The 22,333-nt window shown below is 38.5% G+C and overlaps 1 protein-coding gene across 1 annotated transcript in view; it reads right to left on the bottom strand.

The window, feature by feature from the left end:
* Positions 1-20,416, bottom strand: part of SAR1B (secretion associated Ras related GTPase 1B) — a 31,227-nt gene extending 10,811 nt beyond the window's left edge. The window contains exons 1-5 of the mRNA XM_006753547.2: positions 20,298-20,416; positions 10,997-11,072; positions 7,914-8,033; positions 3,713-3,778; positions 1,778-1,881 (exon numbers count right to left, since the gene is read on the bottom strand). Of these exons, the coding sequence (XP_006753610.1) occupies positions 1,778-1,881; positions 3,713-3,778; positions 7,914-8,033; positions 10,997-11,054 (348 nt within the window). The 5' untranslated portion in view covers positions 11,055-11,072; positions 20,298-20,416. The remainder of the gene's footprint in view (positions 1-1,777; positions 1,882-3,712; positions 3,779-7,913; positions 8,034-10,996; positions 11,073-20,297) is intronic.
* Positions 20,417-22,333: the final 1,917 nt, after the last annotated feature.

Raw genomic sequence — 22,333 nt, 5'->3', positions numbered from 1 at the left:
CCTTAGGCTGTTATTGTAACAACAGCTTGAACTAAAATTAACCTCTAGATAGAATCAGCAGGGTAAATATCCTTGAGAAAGCACATGCTTCTACAAGGTCAGGTCTTAAAGCAGCAGTTCTCAACCTGTGGGTCACGACCCCTTTGGTGGTCAAACGACCCTTTCACAGGGGGCGCCTAAGACCATCCTACATATCAGATATTTACATTACGATTCATCACAGTAGCAAAATTACAGTTATGAAGTAGCAACAAAAATAATTTTATGGTTGGGGGTCACCACAACATGAGGAACTGTATTAAAGGGTCGCTGCATTAGGAAGGTTGAGAACCACTGCTACCCATTAAATAATAACTTCCTATTTTTCCCTCCCCACTCCAACCCCTGGCAACAACCATTCTACTCTCTGTCTCTATGATTTTAACTACTCTAAATACCTTATGTAAGTGGGATCATACAGTATTTGTCTTTCTCGGTCTGACTTATTTCATTTAGCATAATGTCCTCTAGGATCATCCATGTTGTTGCAAATGGCAAAATTTCTTTTTTAGTGTCACACACACACACACCTCCTTTATCTACTCACCTATGGACAGACACCTACGTTGCTTCTATATCTTGGCTATTGTAAACAATGCTGCACTGAAAACAGGGGTGCATATATCTTTTCAAATTAATATTTTCAATTTCTTCAGATAAATACCCAGGGGTGGAATTGCTGGGTCATATTGTAGTTCTATTTTTATTTTTTTTTTAATATATTTTATTGATTTTTCACAGAGAGGAACGGAGAGAGATAGAGAGTTAGAAACATCAATGAGAAAGAAACATCGATCAGCTGCCTCCTGCACATCTCCCACTGGGGATGTGCCCGCAACCCAGGTACGTGCCCCTGACCAGAATCGAACCTGGGACCCTTCAGTCCGCAGGCCAACGCTCTATCCACTGAGCCAAACCGGTTTCGGCATGTAGTTCTATTTTCAATATTTTGAGGAAACTCTATACTGTTTTCAACAGTGACTACACCAATATAAAACCCAACCAACAGTGAGCTGTGAGATCTTGGACAAATAGGTCTCACTGAAGTTCAGAGAAAATGGAGTAGTAGCACCTACGTTATGGAGTGGATTTGAGAATTTAATGAGGTGATATGTATAGTGTGGCATAAGGTAGGAACTCAGTAATTCCCTAACCCTGTTGCATGACCACAGAACCTAACTGGACTTTTTCACATGAACAAGTATTTCCTTGCCTGTTCTGGGCAGAGGCGTAGGCATTCAACCTTCAAATCATGGACCTGATCTCTCTGGGGCCCCAGATCTAGCACTGGCCTTGCTCGCTACTCCTGAGCCCCTTTAAGAAGCATCTGATCTAGGGGAGGTAAGGGGAAGTAGCTACCCATGGCCCTGCTCATTCCTGGGAGTGGCGACAAAGATGGTATGTTATACCATTTCCAGGTTCTGGCCAACTCCATCAGAAACTGGCAGCCGAGGATGATGGGGGATTCAAGACCAAGCCACTCCAGGAATGTAGCAAACATGAGATATACTACAAGGACACACTGCCCAGAGTGAGCTCAAGTCTTCAGGAAGGAAGTCTGCGTTAGTACTTCCTCAATAGCTACTCCCTCTGCATTCTAAATAATCGCTGAGCTCCACAAATTGCCTGGAGTTACATCAGAGACTACAGAAAAGCTGCATTTTAATACCTAGATCTCCAACCTATTTCCTCAGGCTTATTACTAATTCAACTGTTTAGTTTTAATTATTTAACTTACATCAAGTTCTTCTTTTGATTCTAACAGCCTTTCATGGTCTGCACAATCCACCAGAAATACAATGCCATTGATAGCAGGAAGGTAGTTTTTCCACACTCTTCGAGCTAACAAAAACAATCAGAAGTTAGATTTTATTTGCTGGTCAAACCTAGAAGATGGTTTGATGAGAGTCCAGTAAGATATCAAGTGTAATTATCCCTTAGCTGCTGCTACTCCATATATACTCAAGTTAATCTTTTACCTAGTGTTGCCAAATCTTTCCAGAAGAAATTTCAGGCTTTCCTTGATTGTGGGCAAGTCAATACTTTGCCCCAATTTTCCCATGTTTTATAAGTAGTATTCATATCTGCTACCAATGATGGATAATGATGCTTGTTAAGTTCATTGGAGAACTGCTATTATTTTCATATGCAGTATTCATTTTTTTACATTTCTAGTTTATCAGTTTTTTAAATTTTTTTGCTGGGGATAAATTTGGAATCAGTGGCAGAAGAAATTAGTACTAGGTACAGACTTAAGTTAAAATAATAAAAGCATACTTACTGCTCTACTCACAACAGAAATAAACTAAAGTCTATAAAAACATATGGTAATTTTTTTCCATGACATTCTTTTCTAAATAAAAGAGTTGTTGGAATGCCCCAGAGAAAAATACCTTTTTTCTCTGACTTCAGTTTTATGACATATCTTAAAAACAATATAGAAATGAAGTCTCAGATGAGCTCCATTAGGTTTTAACTCCCTCTAATCATTATATTCCAGAAATTACTTTATGTGTATTTCAAACAATTACGTCTCAAATGTGATTTCTTTCTTTTTTAATCCACACCTGAGGATATTTTTCCATTGATTATTTTTAGAGAGAGTGGAAGAGAGAGGGAAAGACAGAGAGAAATATCAATGTCAGAGAAACACATAGATTGGTTACCTCCTGCACGCACCCTGGCCAGGGCTGGGGCCAGGGAGGAGCCTGCAACCAAGGTATATGCCCTTGACGGGAATCGAATCTGGGAGCCTTTGGTCTGCAGGCCAATGCTCTATCCACTGAGTCAAACCAGCTAGGGCTCAAATGTGCTTTCACTAGTCACAGCCACTTAAAATCTTTTCAACTCTCTGTCATATGAGCTTTTTAGAATGCTCACCAACTTTGTACTATTCTTTATTTACAAATTACTATGTGCTGGGTACTGCCAAGTCCTTCTGGGAATATAAAAAATGGACAGGATAAAAAAAAAAAGTGAACAGATTTAAGTCCCAGAAAGTTTAGGAGAAGAGATAAGGCAGTCTTTTCAAACTTGCAGACATGTACACAAATGCCCTACGTGCTGTGGGAGTACAGTTGAGAGTACTTCCAGCTGCAAGCAGCTCCTTGGGGAAGGCAGCAGCGCTCACCCTGGGCCCTGAATGTGGGTCACTCATGTGCAGATGGGATGGCAGGAGCAAAAGCACAGAGTGGGAGAAAACCAAGAGGGTTTGGTTTGGTTAGAATAAAGAGAATGGGAAGGGGAACATTGGGAAATAAAGACTTGAAAAGTAAACTGGAACCGGATCATAGAAATCCCAAATGCCAGATCAACAAGTTTGGCCTTTAATTTATAGGTAATGAGTTAGCCACTGAAGGCTTTTCATACAAAGCAGGAACATATTCATAACATGATTATGACAATAAGTGAGAGATGGATTAGGGCAGAGAGAAAATGGAGGTTCAATTTTACTCATTTGCTTTACCACCAAAAGCAATTCAAACTTCAATTGATCAGGAGTATCATAAAAATCACCCTTTGCTTTTAAAGCATTTATCCAGAGGTAATAATTCCTAAATTTTTAGTCTACTCTGGCTTTCCTTGAGTAGAATGAGATTTCATGCACTGGAACATAATGGTCATGTTTTTATTAAGTTAAAATAAAGCTTCCACGGGAGTAATAGAATCATACCTTGAACATGTCCTCCCAGATCAAACGTTGTAAAGGTCATGCCAGCAATGGTTAGTTCTTCTGAAGCTAAACAATAATAAAAAGTATTTTTACAACATGAAAATCAGAAATCCAGTCATGGTATATAGTGCTAATTTTGATTTGCTTTAACTGAAAAAAAGTCAAACATTTAGGAACTGATAAAATAATTCTTTATTGTAATTAGATATATTCCAATGCATATTGACGGTATAACAAAAGTAATGGTAGTATTCAATTCTACCCACCACAAATCCATCACTTATTTATTTTTCCTTCTCTATTTCTCCTGCTAAAATGTTAATCTATTCAAGCAATTATTTTTTGTGAATTCTTCCAACCTAATAATTTCGTGCAAGTCAGCTTAAATGATACAGGTGAAATAAACAATTTTCTCTATGGCTGTCAAATTTTATATGAGACCGTCTTTAATGACAAACACAAATATAATAAAAAAAATTTTGGCCATTATTTCTTCAAATATGTTTTCTGCTCCCTACCTTCCCCTTCTGGGACTTCAATTATAGGTCTCCTAAACAGCTTAATATTGTCCCAGAAGTCACTGAGGCTCTGTTCCTTGTTTTTCAGTCATTTTTTCCTCTGTGCTTCATTTTATAGTTTCTATTGCATTGACTTAAGTTCACTGGTCTTTCTTTCTGCACTACTGCCACTGTCTAATTTGCTATTAAGCCTATCCAGTGAAAATTTCATTCTATTTTTATTTCTAGAAGTTCCATTTGGTTTCTACCTGGGCATGTGCCTTTGACTGGAATCGAACCCTGGATGCTTAGTCCGCAGGCCGACACTCTATCCACTGAGCCAAACCAGCCATGACCATTTGATTCTTTTATATCTTCCATTTCTTGAATTATGTTCATGTTTTCCTTAAATCCTTGAGCATATTCATAACAGCTGTTTTAACTTTCTTATCTGCTAATTCTATCATCTTTGTCAATTCTGGGTCTGTTTCTACTGATTGATTTTTCTCCTGGTTATGGATTATATTTTCCTGCTTCTTTTCATGTCTAGTAGTTTTTTACTTTTATCCTCACCCAAGGATACCTTCATTGATTTTTTAGAAAGAGGTTAAGGGGGAGAGAGAAATATTGACATGAGAGAAACATCGATGGGCTGCAATACCCACACACACACCCAGACGGGCATTAAACACGAAACCCAGGTATATGCCCTGACGGGGAATCCAACCCACAACCCTTTGGTGTAAGGGACAATGCTCCAACCAACTGAGCCACACCAGCCAGGGCTCTAGTAATCTTTTTATTAGATGGTGGATTTTGTTGTATTCTTTTGAAGAAAGTGGACTTCGCTCTGGCAGGCAGTTGATTGCAGATCAGTTTTTATGCTTTGTTAGGGAAGATTTAAAGTAGCCTTTACTTAGAGGCCACTTTAATCCATTATTAAGGTAGGACCCTTTTGGAGTTTCTATCAAATGCCCTGTGTATTCAACCAAATCTCCCCATTCTGGCTGATGGGAACATGAATGATTCCCGGTGCCATGTAAGCACTTGGAACTATTTGGCTAACAGATCTGCTACAGTCCCTCCTCCAGAAACTGTTCTTTGTGGAGTTTTACGCTCTGCGCGCACAGATTGGAATTCAGCCACAAAAGTGTCTGAAGTTGTTTCTCTGAGGAGCTCACTCCTCTCTGGTACTCTTGCCCAGCAAATTCCAGTCACCTGTGCCTCTCCAAATTCTGGTCTCTGTCTCCTCAACCCACCAAGACTACTGGGTTATGTCTGGGTTTCATCTCCCTGCCCCATGGTCTGAAAATTATCTCTTGTGAAAAAGCTTAAATAAAGAAGGGTTTCTTTTTCTTCTCTCAGGAGTCATAGTCATGTGCTAGCTATTGCCCAATATCTGAAAAACAGTTATAGTATATATTTTTGTCCCGTTTTCTAGTTGTTCACAATGGGAATGTAATTCCAGACTCTGTTACTCCTCGTGGCCAAAAGCAGAAGTCCCCTACAATTACAATGAAAGGTTCAGTGTGATTGTTTACTATTCAGTATAACTGCTAAGGCTCCAGAGTAGTTTATCTTGTTAAAAATTCTGTACATACAGTGCCAATCGAATAAATAATTACTGCAATTTGTGATCAAAGTGTGTTCCTTTCCATAAGGAAAAGATAATGGTTGGATGTAGTTGGAAAACTACCTCTATGGTTTATATCCCCTGCTTTATTAAAGAAGTCCCAGTTTGATTAATTTAAGACACAGAACAATATTGATATCCCAGGAAATTTCCTCTAGCCCCCTCCCAGTCAGTCCCCACCTCCACCTCCACAGAGAAAAAACTGATCTGAATTCTGTCACCACAGGTCAGTTTTGCCTGTTCTAGAATTTCACATAAATAGTATCATATGATATGTAATTTTTTTATGATCAGCTTCTCCCATGCAGTATAATATGCATCTGTATGTATCAGTTTATTCCCTTTCTTGTTCAGTAGAAGTCCATTGTTTACCCATTATATTTTTAAAATATTTTTTTATTGATTTCAGAGAGAAGGGAGAAGGAGAGAAACACTAGTGATGAGAATCATCGATTGTCTGCCTCCTGCACAACCCACACTGGAGATCATGCCCGCAACCTGGGCATGTGCCCTGACCAGGAATCAAAACATGACCTCCTCATTCGTAAGTCAACACTCACCCACTGAGGCATGCCAGCTGGGCCCATTCTTTTTTTGATGAGTATCTGAGCTGTTTCCAATTTTTGGTTATTACAAATAAAGCTAGTATAAGCATTCTTGTACAATGATTTTGGAGAACATATGTTCTTATTTCTCTTAAATAAATACCTAATAGTGGAACTGCCAGATCATAGGGTAGAACATATATGTTACTTTTTTCACATCTGCTTTTGATTAACTGAAAATATAAATTGACTTGGTGACTTGAGCTGCAGAAAGGTTGAGATAGCAATTGTTTGTGCCACTAATATTCCTACTACTTAGAATAATGTCTGGCATAAAGTAGGTGCTCAATAAATATTTGTTGAATAGGTAAAAGAGAGCAACATCAAAAAATTAAAACATGACTTATACACAATATAAGACCACTTTGTAGTCTCTTCTAATTCTGTTGTTTTTGCAGACAATTTTATAAACTCAATTGCACAGAATTGTTCTTGTATCAGAATCTTATTTGCCAAGTCCCACTCTCTTCTCATAATATAAAAGATTTGTCCATTTTATAAAATCTTCCTTTTTCAACACCAATAGTTTTATAGATAAAATCTTTACTTTGTTCTGTTCTCCTTCCAGGTACTTTATTTACTGAACTAAATAACTATCATATTACCTACTTTTTGGTGCAGTTCTCAATTTTATACTCATTATTTAAGGCCACACTCATTATTTCATAATCAATCTGTGGATTAACTTGTCTTTAAATTCTGTGTCTATTTAACTCAGTCTTTCAACAGTAAAAGTGAGATTCCAATTACTTATATGTTAGGCTTCTTTGTAATAACTGTTACTTTAACTTTAGTTTCTCAAAAGGTACCTATTACATAACCATAGATATATATGATGGTATGTATTAAGTCATTATTAATGTCTTTCAGGAAGTCTTTCTTAAAGAAAGCACGGTAAATTATTTTAAAACTTTCCATAAGTGTATCAGTACATGGCTTCTTTTTTGGAATAATTCTATGATCTTTATACTAGGTATTGTTGAAGTTGTTAGGACTAGAAAAATAAACTGGTTAATAAATGGAGTCACCAGTAAAGTATAAGAGTGTAATCTGGAAAGAAAACAACTACAATCTGTCCACTGAATAATGATTAAAAAAGCACAGCTTTAAAATCTGAAAGAAATTTATGTATGTAAACAATGTTATGGTGCCTTAAATAGCCTAAGTAATATCTGGTTGGAAAGACCTTAATCATGTCATAATCACTGAAATGGTAACTTTAATTGCTTTAGCTGGAGAAGAGTGTACTAACTGATAAGAAGATCTGAGTATTATTTCAAGACCTAAATATACTCCTGGTAGTTGGGTCACCTATTATTTACTATTTAAGAGCAGGTCAAATCACCTAATTATAATTTATCCATATAAAAAATCACCAAACAAAGAAAACCTTTCAGTTAGCACCTATGAATCAGTATCAGTAGATAAAGTAATAACAGCAACAATGTATGGGGGAATATACTTACTGGGATGTAACGTTGGGACATGTTGTCCAAGTCTGTCATCTTTTAGCATGTGTAGCAATGTTGTTTTTCCTGCATTATCCAATCCAAGAAATACCAATTTACCAGTTTTCTTATATAATCCTATAGAGAAAGCTTTGATTAATCAAAGTAACATCTGACACAGATTATCCAAATAAAATGACCTTCAACAAAATATATTAACGGTTTAGTTATTTAGAGACTTTTCTTAATTACTCTGATTTTTTAATAAAGAAACACCTATTAACCTTTTGAACTTTTAGACTTTATAAACTGGCCTGAATAAGCTTGGGACTCTAATTATTTTTAGTTTTGAAGAGCTATTTTAAATATATTATAATTTGGGAAATCAAATCATTACTAAACTAAACTTCACCCCTATCAAAGAATGTGTGTGTTATCTAAACTTATCTGTAATGCCAAAATCCGTCCCCTTGACAATTTGGGGGTAAATATATGTGTCTTCTCACTCACAAAATCATTGAAATCATGTATTTATGAAGATAGACCAAAAGAAAAAATAAAGAAAATTTAATGGATGAAAATAAATTAGGTATTTTTGACAATAAAAATTACAGCAAGGCCCTGGCCAATTGCTCAGGTTAGAGCAGTCAGCCTGAACACTGAAGAGTTGCAGGTTTGATTCCTGATCAAGGGCACGTATCTGGGTTAGAGATTCCATCCTGGGTCCTGCTCAGACACATGTGGGAGGCAACCAATTGATGTCTTTCTCACATCCATGTTTCCTCTCTCTCTCTTCCTCTGCCTCCCACTCTCTCTAAAAATCAATGGAAAAAATATCCTTAGGTGAGTTTTAACAAATAAACAAAAATTTACAGTAAGTTTTTCAGTAAAAGTTTTGCTCACTGTCGAATTTCCCTGAGAATAAAATTAAGCTTTACAGGATTGCATAAAACTAAGCAATAAAAACAAAATGAAACACATAATTTTAGATGTATAACCAAGCATTGATAAAATCATAAATAAACAGAAAAAAGACAGCATTGACCAAATTATAGACTGGCATTTACTGCAAAATTCCATATTGAGCCTTATTATTTTTTTTTGAAGATTTTTTTTTTAACAGCTGCTTTAGATTTATAACAAAACTGACAGAAAGGCATAGATTTCCCATGTGTCCCGTTTCCACACACATATAATCTCCCCCATTATCGACATCACCCACCAAAAAGATATCCTCTTTTTCTTTGTTAAAATATATTTTTATTTATTTTTATTCAGAGAGAGAAAGGGAGGAGAGAGAAATAGAAACATCAATGATGAAAATCATTGATTGGCTGCCTCTTGCATGGCCCACGCTGGGGATGGAGCCCACAACCTGGGCATCTGCTCCAACCAGGAATTGAACCGTGACCTCCTGATTCATGGGTCAACTAACAATTCGGATCCTTAGAGGAAGATTACCTTCCATATTTACTTGAGCTGGGATAAGACATTTGATCTTTATGAATTCTGACAAGTAACTTCTTTAAACATTTTTATTTCTTAAAAGGTTTCTACAGCCTGACCAGTGTGATTCAGTTGGCTGAACATTGTCCCATGCACCAAGAGGTCACCGGTTCCATAACCAATGAGGGCACATGTCCAGGTTGCTGGTTTGATCCCCAGTTGGGGGTGTGCAAGAGAGAGAGCCAATTGATGTTTCTCTCTCATAGATATTTCTATCTCTCTCCCTCTCTCTCTAAAAGCAATAAAAACATTTTTTGTTGTTAATCCTCACTGGAGGATATTTTCCCATTAATTGTTAGGGAGAGTGGAAGAAAGAGAGAAGGGAAAGACAGAGAGAAACACATTGACTGGTTGCCTCCTGCACAAGTCCTGACCAGAGCCCGGGCCAGGGAGAAGCCTACAATCAAGGTATGAGCCCTTGACTGGAATTGAACCCAGGATCCTTTGGTCTGCAGGCCAACGTTCTATCCACTGAGCCAAACCGGCCAGGGTAAAAACATATTATTTTTTTTAAAAGGTTTCTACATAGATTGTTTCTAACCAATGCAATCAATCTTACCATCCTTAAATAGCAAAAGTATATAGGATAAGATTCCAAAATGGAACACCAAGAACATTTAAACTTTAATCTGTACAGTGGGTTGGACTAAATTTTTTTTAATAAACATCAATTTATTGTTCCACCCATTCATGCACTCATTGGTTGATTCTTGAACAGAGGTCGAACTTGTAACCTCGGTGTATTGGGATGACACTCTAACCAATTGAGCTACAGGCCAGGGCATTTTTTTATTAAATTTTTTATTGATTGATTTTAGAGAGAGAGGAAGGGGGATATATATATACACACACACACACATATATATATTTATAGAGAGAGAGAGAGAGAGAGAAGGAAACATCAATTTTTATTGTCCCATTTATGTATGCATTCATTAGTTGATTCTTGTATGTGCCCTAACCAGGGATTGAACCAGCGCAACCTTGATGTATCGGCATGACACTCTAACCAACTGAACTACCCAGTCAGGTCTATTATTTATTAATTGCTGTATTATTTTCCATATGCACAATTATAAACCTACTTTTGCCCCATCCTGTAATATTCCTATTAACCACTTTAAGGAGTAGAAATTATTATTTTACAGATAAGGAAACTAAGGCTAAATTGGGTAAAGTATTTTGCCCAAGATTACATAATTTATAAGAGCGACAGTCAGTCATTAAACTTTTTTTTACAACTTTTTTTAAATATATTTTTATTGATTTCAGAGAGGAAGGGAGAGGGAAAGAAAAATAGAAACAAAAATGATGAGAGATAGAATCATTGATCAGCCACTTCCTGCACGCCCCCCACTGGGGATCAAGCCCGCAACCCCAGGCATGTGCCCTTGGCTGGAATCGAACCTGGGACCCTTCAGTCCACAGGCCGACCCTCTATTCACTGAGCCAAACCAGCTAGGGCTGTTTTTTACAATTTCAAAGATCACATTCTTAACTACTGGGTATATATATAAAGAGGCTCTAGACAAATAAGCACTTTTATATAAGTAGGCTTAAATGGATAACAATAGAGAATAAAGAGCCAACATTACCTAAAAACTGTAGCACACTGCTGAAACCACTATAAATCCAGTCAAATATGAAGGACATATCCAAATCTTACAGGGTCTGGAAAAAAACATGTTTGAATTTAGTAGACAACATTAAATGCCAATATACATTAAACAACAACATTAACCAACTCTGAGTAAATAACTCTACAACAATCTTACCACAAAGAATTAAACACTCTTATCCAAGCTGGTCTAACCTGATCTATACTGATGCATAAAAATGCTATTAAAATACTAAGTAGAGACTATTTTTTACCCATCAAAGGAACCAACACAAAGAAGAAGAAAGAAGTTATCAACATAAAAATAGAAATATAACAGCCAGGACTAGAAAACGTGTGGTAAAAGAGGCATTGTTAGTGGCAGTATAAATTTCTACAAATCTTTCCCAAAACCAATTTGGCAATAATAAACCTGTTGATACCACTTGACCTAAGAATTCTACTTTCAGAAATTGTCCTAGCCCTGGACAATGTGGATCAGTTGGTTGAGCATCTTCCCATGCATGGAGAGGTTGCCAAGGTGGATTACCAGTGAGGGCACATGCCCAGGGTACAAGCTTGATCCGCAGTAGGGGGTGTGCAATGGACAACCCATCAATTTTTTTTCCTCTCTCTCTCAAACATAAAATCAATAAAAACATTTTTTTAAACAGAAATAGTTCTAAATATGGAAAAAGTTTATATATAAAGATGTGCATCAAAGTGTTATATAAGAAAAATTTTAGAAATAATCTATGTTCAAATTAAATTAATTATAGTACACATGACCTATGGAATAGTATTTACCAAAAATGATGGAGTGGGGGCTGGAAGAGCAGGAAGAAGAGAAAAAAGAGAAGAAAATTTATGATAAAATAAGTTTCAAAGTCAGATTATACCTAATGGAATAAAAAACCCTTTTCTATTTCTTTTGGTCTTCTGAAGTGGTACCAGATGGTAAATTTCTGTGTTTATCTTTTACTTACACTTTTCAAATTTTAATCATATTACTGAATGTTTTTTAAAAAAATCTTATCTTCTCAAGCTAGGCCTTCTCGATCATCAGTATTTAATTTTCACAGCCACCATCTCAGGTAGCTACTGTTATCTCCATTTTACAGGTAGGTAGTAAGTGCTCCTCACCTTACTAGCATGAGCAGAATTTTGTTCCTGCAATCAGCTGATTCCTGATTAAGACAGTGACTGGCAAATTATGAAGCTTCATGTGTCAGTATCACAAGAATGAGATCTACAAGAGCAATATATTCAGGGCATCCCAAAAAACGTATACACGCTTTAACAGCTGAGAGCTCAATTTCGTAAATGAAATGTATTTTAATAAATATTGCCTTTATAATTATTCAATGTGTGTATATGCATTTTGGGGGACACCCTATATACTAATATACAACAATCTAATATCTTAGTTCTTGTTTTACTCAAGTTGAAAATTACACCTCATTCTACTATTATCATTTTAGGTCATTTGATGATAATTGAATGAAATTGAAACTTGTAGTCAGAGAAAATATATACAAGTGGCTTATCTATTTTTTAGGTATTTCATATATGTTTTTCAAAGAGAATCATAGATTTATCGGGATGATCACTTCATAAGTTATATAAATGTGTGAAACTGAAAGGGGAGAGCAAAAAGTCAGATATTGTTAGATGATATGATTGGGTTGGGGACCTGCAAGCAGAGTAAAAATCAATGGGTGCTAATCAGTGAGGCAGGAGCCAGAGTGATAAACACGTCTCAGACAAATGTAGGTATTTGGTCATGCTTGCTACCTATGTATGGACCTAAGAAAGAACACTGACTCAACCTTTCAACTTAATAAAAACAGCAAAACAAACAAAAACAGCTACCATTTATTGGGCATATGGTCTAGCAGTTAAGAGCAAGAGCTCTGGAGCCAGGACTTGACCACTTACTACCTACCTGTAAAATGGAGATAACAGTAGTTACCTGAGATGGTGGTTGTGAAAATTAAATAAATTACTACACACAAAGCAAACAAATTTCTACAATACATCTTGCATGGAGTAAGCATTCAGTATTAGCTGCTATTATTATTTCTTCTTCTATATGGCCCACAGTTCCAAGTCACCACTAACCACCCTAACAACCTTTCAAAGTAGATATATTACTGTTCCCATTTTATAGAAGAAGAAACTGATGCTAAAATAACTATAACTCAACTATTAATGATTGGCACCTCTAAGTTTCAAACCTGGGTCTTTCTGACCTCCACTTCCAGGCCCTTTCTCTAAAGAAAAACAACATACTTTTCTGACTTTTTGTTGTTGTTAATCCTCACCCGAGGATATTTTTCCATTGATTTTTAGAGTGGAAGGGAAGTGGAGAGACAGAGAGAAACATCAAGGTGGAGAGACACATTGATATGTTGCCTCCTGCATGTGTCCTAACCAGGGCCTACGATCAGCCTGCAACCGAGGTACGTGCCCTTGACCTGAATTGAACCCACAACCTTTCAATCCTTGAGCCAAGGCTCTATCCACTGAGCAAAACCAGCTATGGCAACATATAGTTTTAACGGTTAAAATTTGCTTAAAGTATTATATACCATTTTTCAGTTACTTCAGCTCATGACTCTGATGTATACTCCTTCTTCCTCATATCCACATCCAATTATTCCCCAATTCTATCAATTTCTTTTTTTTTTAATATAGTTTTATTGATTTCAGAGAGAAAGGGAGAGGGAGAGAGAAATAGAAGCATCAATGATGAGAGAGAACCATTGATTGGTTGTGGGGATTGAACCCACAACCCAGGCATGTGCCCTTGACCGGAATCAAACCCAGGACCTTTCAGTCCATAGGCTGACGCTCTATCCACTGAGCCAAACCAGCTAGGGCTCTATCAATTTCTATGGAGAAGACTCAAACTTTCTTTGATTCCCACAGGAGAATCACCTAGTCAAGAGCCTTATGTCACATTCCTAAACTGCTATCTTAATCTCAAAATTTGTTTCTCCCATTTGTACACACCCTCCAGAATGGTTTCATCAATATGTCATCTTGGACTTGACTTGCATAGTCAGGGTGATTATAATTCCCAGTTTCACTCGCAAAAGGTCCTGAGTTAGGTGTTAAATTATGTGGCCACCCCATACATGTGGGTGGAGAGTCACTGGAAGTTTGTAAGCTGAAAGACCATCACTTGAGATGGTCTTTAAGGGACAGATAGGGGTGGAAGAACCAACAGACCCCAGAAGGGTAGAAGGTAGAACTAGAAGAGACAGTGAAAAAACTAGAAAGCAAAGAAGTTAGCCCCATCATAGACAGCTGCAGAAATGTCACACCTGGCTTTGGCGAAAAGAAGACAATTGTTGAGAGCATGAGCAGCCTGCAGTGGCGCAGTAATACAGGACAGACTAAGGCCAGTACTTAAAGTACAGCAGAGCCTATCTACACGATTCATTAACTGTGTGATCTTGAATGAGTTACAAGTTTCTTCTGCAAAATCTTTCAGGGTGCTAGAAACATCAAATGAGCCTGGCCAGCGTGGCTCAGTGGTTGAGCATCCATCAATAAACCAGGTCACAGTTTGATTCCCAGTCAGGGCACATGCCCGGGTTGTGGGCTCGATCCATTGTTTGGTGGTTTCTAGTAACGTGATTTACCTCAGTCTATTCAATAGATACAATTATAGCCATACTTCATGTGCGGGTACATATATATAATCTTTTTTTAAAAAAAGATCAAATGAGATACAATGCACAAAATAAGTATTTAATACCTAGTTACTGTATTAACAAGTGAATGGACCTTAACCGGTTTGGCTAAGTGTATAGAGCACCAGCCTGCAGACTGAAGGGTCCCGGGTTCAATTTCGGTCAAGGGCACATGCCCAGGTTGCAGGCTCATCATTGATGTTTCTATCTCCCTCTCCCTCTCTCTCTCCCTTCCTCTCTGAAATCAATAAAAAAAATTTTTTTAAGTGAATGGGGCAGTGAGGAGAAATTCCTCTTTCAAAAAGTTTGAGATGAGCCCAGTTGGTGTGACTCACTGGTTGAGTGTCAACCTATGAACCAAAGGTCACAGTTCGATTCCTGGTCAAGGTACATGCCCGAGTTGCAGGCTCATTCTTCAGTAGGAGTTGGCAGGAGGCAGCTGATGAATGATTCTCTCATCATTGATGTTTCTATCTCTCCCCCACTCCCTTCCTCTCTGAAATCAATAAAAATGTTTTTTAAAAAGTGTGAGATGGAATGAGGGAAATGAGATTTTCTTTTTAAGGAAAGGTGAAGCTTAGAGTATGTTGATAAACTGAAGGGAAGGAGCTAATGGAAAGGGAGAGGTTAAAGATGAGAGAGAAAGAGAAGGAAGGAGTTAACCAAAAGGGGCAAAGTTTCAAGAGGAGACGGCTAAGAGCACTTCGGGTCCTCTAAGATTACAAGAAAGGCGGGCCAAGTACGTATAGTGGAGGTGGCAGGAATCTGACTCCAAAAGTGAAGAAAGGGTGTAGAGAAATTCTGAGGAGCAGAGTGGGGATTAAAATAGCCACTGTGCAGGAAAAGATCAAGTTAAAAGAAGAGTCAAGTGCTTGGCCGGAGTTGAAAAACATTTAGCAGTACCAATCTGCACTGATTTCCAATCTCCCCTACTCCTCCCCACCCTCACTCTCCAACAGTGCTTAACTTTAGAGAACATTGAGTGAAGGAGGATTATGGACTTCCAGAACAGGACCTAATAAAAGACAAGGGAACAGGAAATTGAGAGTGCTAGTAAGAGAGACTAAGGTGGGGTAAGGTGATCAGAAGTTCAGGCTTAGTGGAAAAAGGTACAAAGGCAGTGGCGCATAGGGATGGGAATCAATGGCAGGGTTCTCAAAATATAGAACTGGGAGAAAAGGAGGAAAGCCTTTCGTAGAAAAGCAGGCAGTGATGTAGTAAAAGGGTGAGGTGGGCCATAACTGTGTCAGAAAAACAGAGGCGAGTGTGGAGTTCAAGAATTCAAGAGAGACCCTGGCTAGGTGGCTCAGTTAGTTGGAGCATCCTCCCATGTACCGGAGGATCTCAAGTTCGATGCTGGGTCAGGTCTGCCATGTGCGGAAGGCAACTGATTGATGTGTCTCTCTCATCCTCACATCAATGTTTCTCTCTCCCTTCTCACTACCTTTTAAAAAAAAAAAAGGTTGTAGATTAATATGAGAGAGAGAGAGGAGAGGGAGGGAGGGGGAGAGAGAGAGAGAGAGAGAGAGAGAGAAAGAGAGAGAGAGAGAGAGAGAATGGCACCTATTTACTGCTATAAAATTTGTCCCAAAAGAAATAATTTAGCCCTGACCAGTTTGGCTCAGTGGATAGAGCATCGGCTTGAAGACTGAGGGGTCCCAGGTTCGATTCCGGTCAAGGGCATGTACCTTGGTTGAGGGCACATCCCCAGTACGGGGTATGACGGAGGCAGCTGATCAATGTTTCTCTCTCATCGATGTTTCTAACTCTCTATCCCTTTCCCTTCTTCTCTGTAAAAAATCAATAAAATATATTTTAAAAAAGAAATAATTTAATAACATATGGGGAAGCTCTGCTTTAGAAGATAATGAGATATTTATATTTCTAAAAACTTGTGGTTTCTAAGAACCTTAAAACAAGCTGGGAGTCATTAGTCATTTTAAAGTACAGATAAAAACGCCTAACTAAGAATAAAAGTTACTTAGCCACAAACAGATACCTGAGCCCTGAGAACAGGTTACACAACACCATGACACCCTATTAAGACATGTGAAGAGCAAAGGTCAAGAACAAGGAAACATATACACATCAGCAGATTTATTTATTGCATGAACACCAAACAGGAAAAGCCCTATACAGATTGGAAACGTGATCTAACTCATGTAACATGAAAATCAGTGCAAAGGGTTTAGTGGAAGAGAACCTCTCAGATTAAATATAACTTCTTACAAACAAAAAACAACCTTCTTAAATAGGCAAATCCTTAGAATAAGTAGATTAGTGTTTTTCAGACAGGAAGGGAAGAGAAAACTGGGAGAAGTGGTTGTTAATGGGTACTGGGTTTCTTTTTGGGGATGACAAAATGTTCTGGAATTAGACAGTGGTGATGGTTGCATAACATTGTGAATATGCTAAAAACACTGAACTGTATTTATAAGGGTAAATTTTATGATACATGAACTATTCAATAAAGGTAATATTAAAAATTCGTCAAATTTACATGGTCTTTTAATATTTACAACAAATTTATATAAGTAATTAGGCAGAACCATTTAGGTGTAAACTTTAGGGGGAAAAAATAATTAACTACAACAGGATACAAATACTCCAAAAAGTACTACTCAAAGAAAATAAAAGCTATGATAGTCTAAAGAGGCAAATACGATATCAGAGTAGGATTATACAATCAATACATTAATAACTTTTGGAAATAAAGTATGGTAGAGCTATGGTAAAATGTATAGAGTACCTGTCTAGAATTTTTAAAATATAGATTTAACATGCATATTTTGAAATACTATTATTTCATTCTGGAAAAGTCAATCTTTCTGAGCCCCCATTTCCTCCTACTATAATGGGAATAACCACCTGCCTCAGTGTTGTAAGAATGGTTAAATATGATAATGTACCCCAAAACACCCTGAATACTATACAAGATGGTCTTAACTCATCCAGACTAAATTACTTAAAGTTCAGTGCACAAAACTTTAAATGCCAATTTTCAAATTAACTTCAATATTAACAATTTTTAGGCCTGGTCTGGTATAGCTCAGTTGGTTAGAGCACTGTCCTGATTTGCCAAGATTGCGGGCACATGTAAGAATCAACCAATGAATGCATAAATAAGTAGAAAAACAAAAATTGATGTTTCTCTTTCTCTCTCAAATCAATTAAATTTTTTAAACATATTAACAACTTTTAATATGAGCAAGTTTTAAATGATATTCTGATTCTATTTTAAATATTAACAGCACTGTCACCAGAAAGGGCACTAGACTAGTTTCCTTCAACTTGAGGTAAAAGGAAATTTCACTAGACAAGATAAATCAAAATTTTTTACCTAATTGCGTCAGGTTTATGATTAAATCATGGACAGGTTTCAGGGGGTGGAAAGTGGAGGAAGGGGGAGGGGTGACGGGAAAAAGAATAAACAAACAAATAAAAAAAGGTACAAAATCCATAAGGTGAGTATACTATCTGTAAGCTAATTTAGAATTATATATACCTCTCTCTCTCATTGAAATACTACAAATATAAAGAAGGCCAAAACCTCTTCTTGACCATGTTTTGCAGAATTTCAGCAAGGCCCTGTGCATTACTAAGGATCAAGAGTAACCATGTTAGGTGTTTCAAGACAATACTGCTTTATAAATATTCTCCCCTAAAACTGTTAGATTTTCTTTCTATAGCCTTTAAAGTTTTAAAGCAGTGATGCAAATAAAAATCTCAAGAAAATATTTTAGGAATGAATACATAGCAATTACAATAATGGAACATGACCTTTTGGTTAATGTAATCAACAAAAAGTACACACTAAGTTTCCTCTAGGGAAAAGTAATACTCGATTAAAAGACAGTTAAATCTGTGACAAATATCAATAGTAGGATTCTTTTAAGAATGAAAAAAAAGGGGGGAAACCTCTACATTATGAAAACAGTTGTGTGTGAGTACTGAACTTGCCTGTACTGAATTAAGAAAATGAAAACTGCCCTGGCTGGTTTGGCTCAGTGGATAGAACATCGGCCTGCAGACTGAAGGGCCGCAGGTTCGATTCTCATCAAGGGCACATGCCTGGGGTGTGGGCATGGTTCCCAGTAGGGGGCAGGAGGCAGCCGATCAATGATCCTCATCATGTTTCTATCTCTCTCTCTCCCTTCCTCTCTGAAATCAATAAAAATGTTTTTTAAATGAAAATTGACATAAGCAATGACAAATTCAATCCTTAAAATATTTTTAACTGAAACTGTTCTAAAACGTATACAAAAGGAAGAGAAACTTTTCAACACTGTGATTTTAAAATTATTTGCTTAATGTTTTGCAGAGAAATAATTTAAATGAGTTTCAGATAAGTGTACGTAAGGAAGAGGGTGGGAAAATAATCATTACTATAGTACTCTAATTGGCAAGCTTCAAATGATGTGGCAGTGATTTTTATTTTTAATAAACCAATCTTTTGTCTCAATTCTTGCTTGAAAGGGAAGTTAAAATGCTAATCTTCGTAATTCCTGAAAACGCTTCTCTACCATTTCTAAAATAAAGGCAACACCTTCCTTTCCCGCAAACTCAGAAAATACCAGTGAACTATAAACCTGAAAGTTTTTAAAGTTCAAAATAGTTTGGTAATGAATGCAAATCCACTAAACAATATTACTTATACAACTGCTTTGATACATCAGCACCACTAATCACTGACAAACTGTAAAGCTTCCTTTATTCCTCCTCTGTAAAATAGAAATGATACCACTCCCTTCCTTAGTGGATGGCTGTGAGCATAGCTAGCGCCTTCAAACAGTAGTCAATACATGTTCCTTTCCTTTTCTTTCATTTGCTTCACTGTGACTTACTCTTAACTGGTACTTAACACTGGACAGACGACATTCTTCAGAGTTGTACAGACCCTGATTTAACAACATGCAAATAATACTAGGCTTAATTTTTCTAGGTAAAAAGATCTCTTAACCTCATTTTGCCCACGTACCAAATACCTTAAATTTCTGACGAGTTTGGTGGGGGGTTTTTTGGCCTCCCATGTCAGAGTTTTCGCTGCTGTCAAAACAAATTTCTATCTTGTTGTAAAATCCTGGAACAATTTATAAGTAATTACACTTTCCCCCAGTAGTGGATTTTTTCCCACTCGAATGGGACTTGAGAGCTGTGGGACCTGCGCTGTGGCAAGACGTCAACTCCCAGTAGTAAAGCGCAGTGAGCCCCTAATTGGGAGGCTGAAGACAACACGCAGTGTCACAGCCTCTTGAGCTGTCAGATTCCGGCCGCCCTCGCCTTACCAGGTGAGGAAACTGAGGCCGAGGGCAAGGAAGGGCTTGCCTGCAGTTTAGAGTCATCTCGTTCTTTCCTCAAATAACCCACCGTTTGACAGCAGCGGTGTCCTGCCCAGAGGACCATCACAGCGGTCCCGCACAACAGAAAAGGAACCCACCCTGCCTCGCGCCGCCTGATTCCGGGGCGAAAAACAGGCGCCCCTTCCTCGCCCCGCCACAGGCGGGGATTGTGGAGGAGCGCAGACCCAAAAAGTGCGCCTTCCTCCGGATCCACAGCTGCCGCCCGCCGGTTCTCCCCAGAGGAGAGGCCATCACTCACCTGCGATTGGAGAGAACGCGATTCCTTAATTGGCGTCAGCCCTACACCCTCCGAAACCCAACAGCAAAGCGCGATGGCTGCCGCTGCCCCAGCTCCCGTCAACTCCTTCCGGGCCCGCGGGTGCTGCACTTCTGATTGTCCGCAGGATTGTAGCACCGAGCAGCCCAAGTTCCGCCTCCTAGGGTTCCCCCGCCAGTCCCACAGCTGAGCACGTCTCCCCGCAGCCCAGTCTCCCCACACCAGCCCAAAGGGGCTTCCGGGGCCCATCCAGGGGTGGGCAAACTTTTTGACTCGAGGGCCACAATGGGTTCTTAAACTGGACCGGAGGGCCGGAACAAAAGCATGGATGGAGTGTTTGTGTGAACTAATATAAATTCAAAGAAACATCATTATATAAAAGGGTATGGTCTTTTTTTTTTTTTTTTTTTTATTTTTTTTTATTTCAAACGGGCCGGATCCGGCCCGCCGGCCGTAGTTTGCCCACAGCTGAGAGGGAAATACCGGTCCCTACCTTGGGGAAATTATCCGTGACATCATTTTTTTAAAATGCTTTTATTGATTTCAGAGAGAGGAAGGCGGAAACATATATGGCTGCCTCCTTCACGCCCCCTAATGGGGATCGATCCCGTAACCTCGGCTAGCTCCTGACGGGGAATGGAACTGGGGACCTCCTGGTGCATGGGTCTATGCTCAACCACTGGGCGACACTGGCTTTCTCGAATTCACAAATGATTTACAAAATGTAGCTCAGTGCCAGATAATGTGTTAGCTGCTGGGTATTGAGCTTTAACAAGACTGTCTTGACTGCAGATCATTGTTAATAGATCAGCGTTACTTTCTTTAAATGTGTTTAAATGGGAATATTTTGGTGCCTGGAATGGAAGTGTGATGACAATGCTTCCAAGACTGCTCTTGTAAGAAGGTTAAAACCTGTATTTTTATAAAAATGTACTTGAGCCTTGGCCAGTGTGGTTCAGTTGGTTGGGTGTCCTCCCGTGCCCAGAAAGCTTTCAGGTTAGATTCTCAGTGAGGGCACATGTCCAGGTTGCTGGCTAATCTCCAGTGGGGTGTGTGCAGGAGGCATTCCCATGAATCTTTCTCTCTCACACGGATGTTTCTCTCTCTCCCTCTCCCTTCCCCTCTCTCTAAAAATCAATTTAAAATTTTTTTTTAATTTATTTGAGTCAAACAGAGGACAACTGGAAGCAAGATCTCAACAGATTGAGGAAAAAACACTTCCTAGAATGACAGTTTGCAGTTTCTTTTATGAATTTGAAATTAAGGTGGGAACATAAGGAAAATTAAATGAAGATGGGAGTAAACAAGGTGAGACTGGATTACAGTATGGTTAACAAGAGTATGTGCTCCGTTGGGGTGCTTATGCCTCTTAGGAGTCTGAAAAAGAGAATTACTCTGGCATTCCAAAAGTGAGTTAACCTCGTGTACAAGAACAATGGACAGGGCTTGCTCAGGCAAAGATAACCCTTTTACTAAAGAAGTTATATGTTTGGGGCATGACTACCCACCATGATCTTCCCAGTTAGGAATTCATGATGAGATCAGCCTGTGAGGTTGCTTTCAGTAGAACCCATTTTTTAAATATATTTGTATTGATTTCAGAGAAGAAGGGAGAGGGAATGAGAGAGAGAAACATCAATGATGAGAAAGAACCATTGATTGGCTACCTCCTACATGCCCCCTACTGGGGGCTGGACCCAAAACCTGGGCATGTGCCCTTAACCAGCATAGAACCTGGGACCTTTCAGTCCACAGACCATCGCTCTATCCACTGAGCCAAACCAACTAGGGTTCTGCAGTTCTTTTTTTTTTTTTGGCTTTTTTTTATTAATTAAATCTTTATTGTTCAGATTATTACATTTGTTCCTCTTTTTTCCCCCCATAACTCCCCTCCACCCAGTTCCCATCCCACCCTCCTCCCTCACTCCCCACCCACTGTCCTCATCCATAGGTGCACGATTTTTGTCCAGTCTCTTCCCGTATCCCCCTCACCCCTTCCCCAGCCAAGCAGAGTAAAT

Source organism: Myotis davidii, unplaced genomic scaffold, assembly GCF_000327345.1.
Source record: "Myotis davidii unplaced genomic scaffold, ASM32734v1 scaffold471, whole genome shotgun sequence".
Taxonomy (NCBI): Eukaryota; Metazoa; Chordata; class Mammalia; order Chiroptera; family Vespertilionidae; genus Myotis; species Myotis davidii.
Note: the sequence above shows the minus strand (reverse complement) of the source record. Positions and strands in the feature narration are given on the sequence as shown.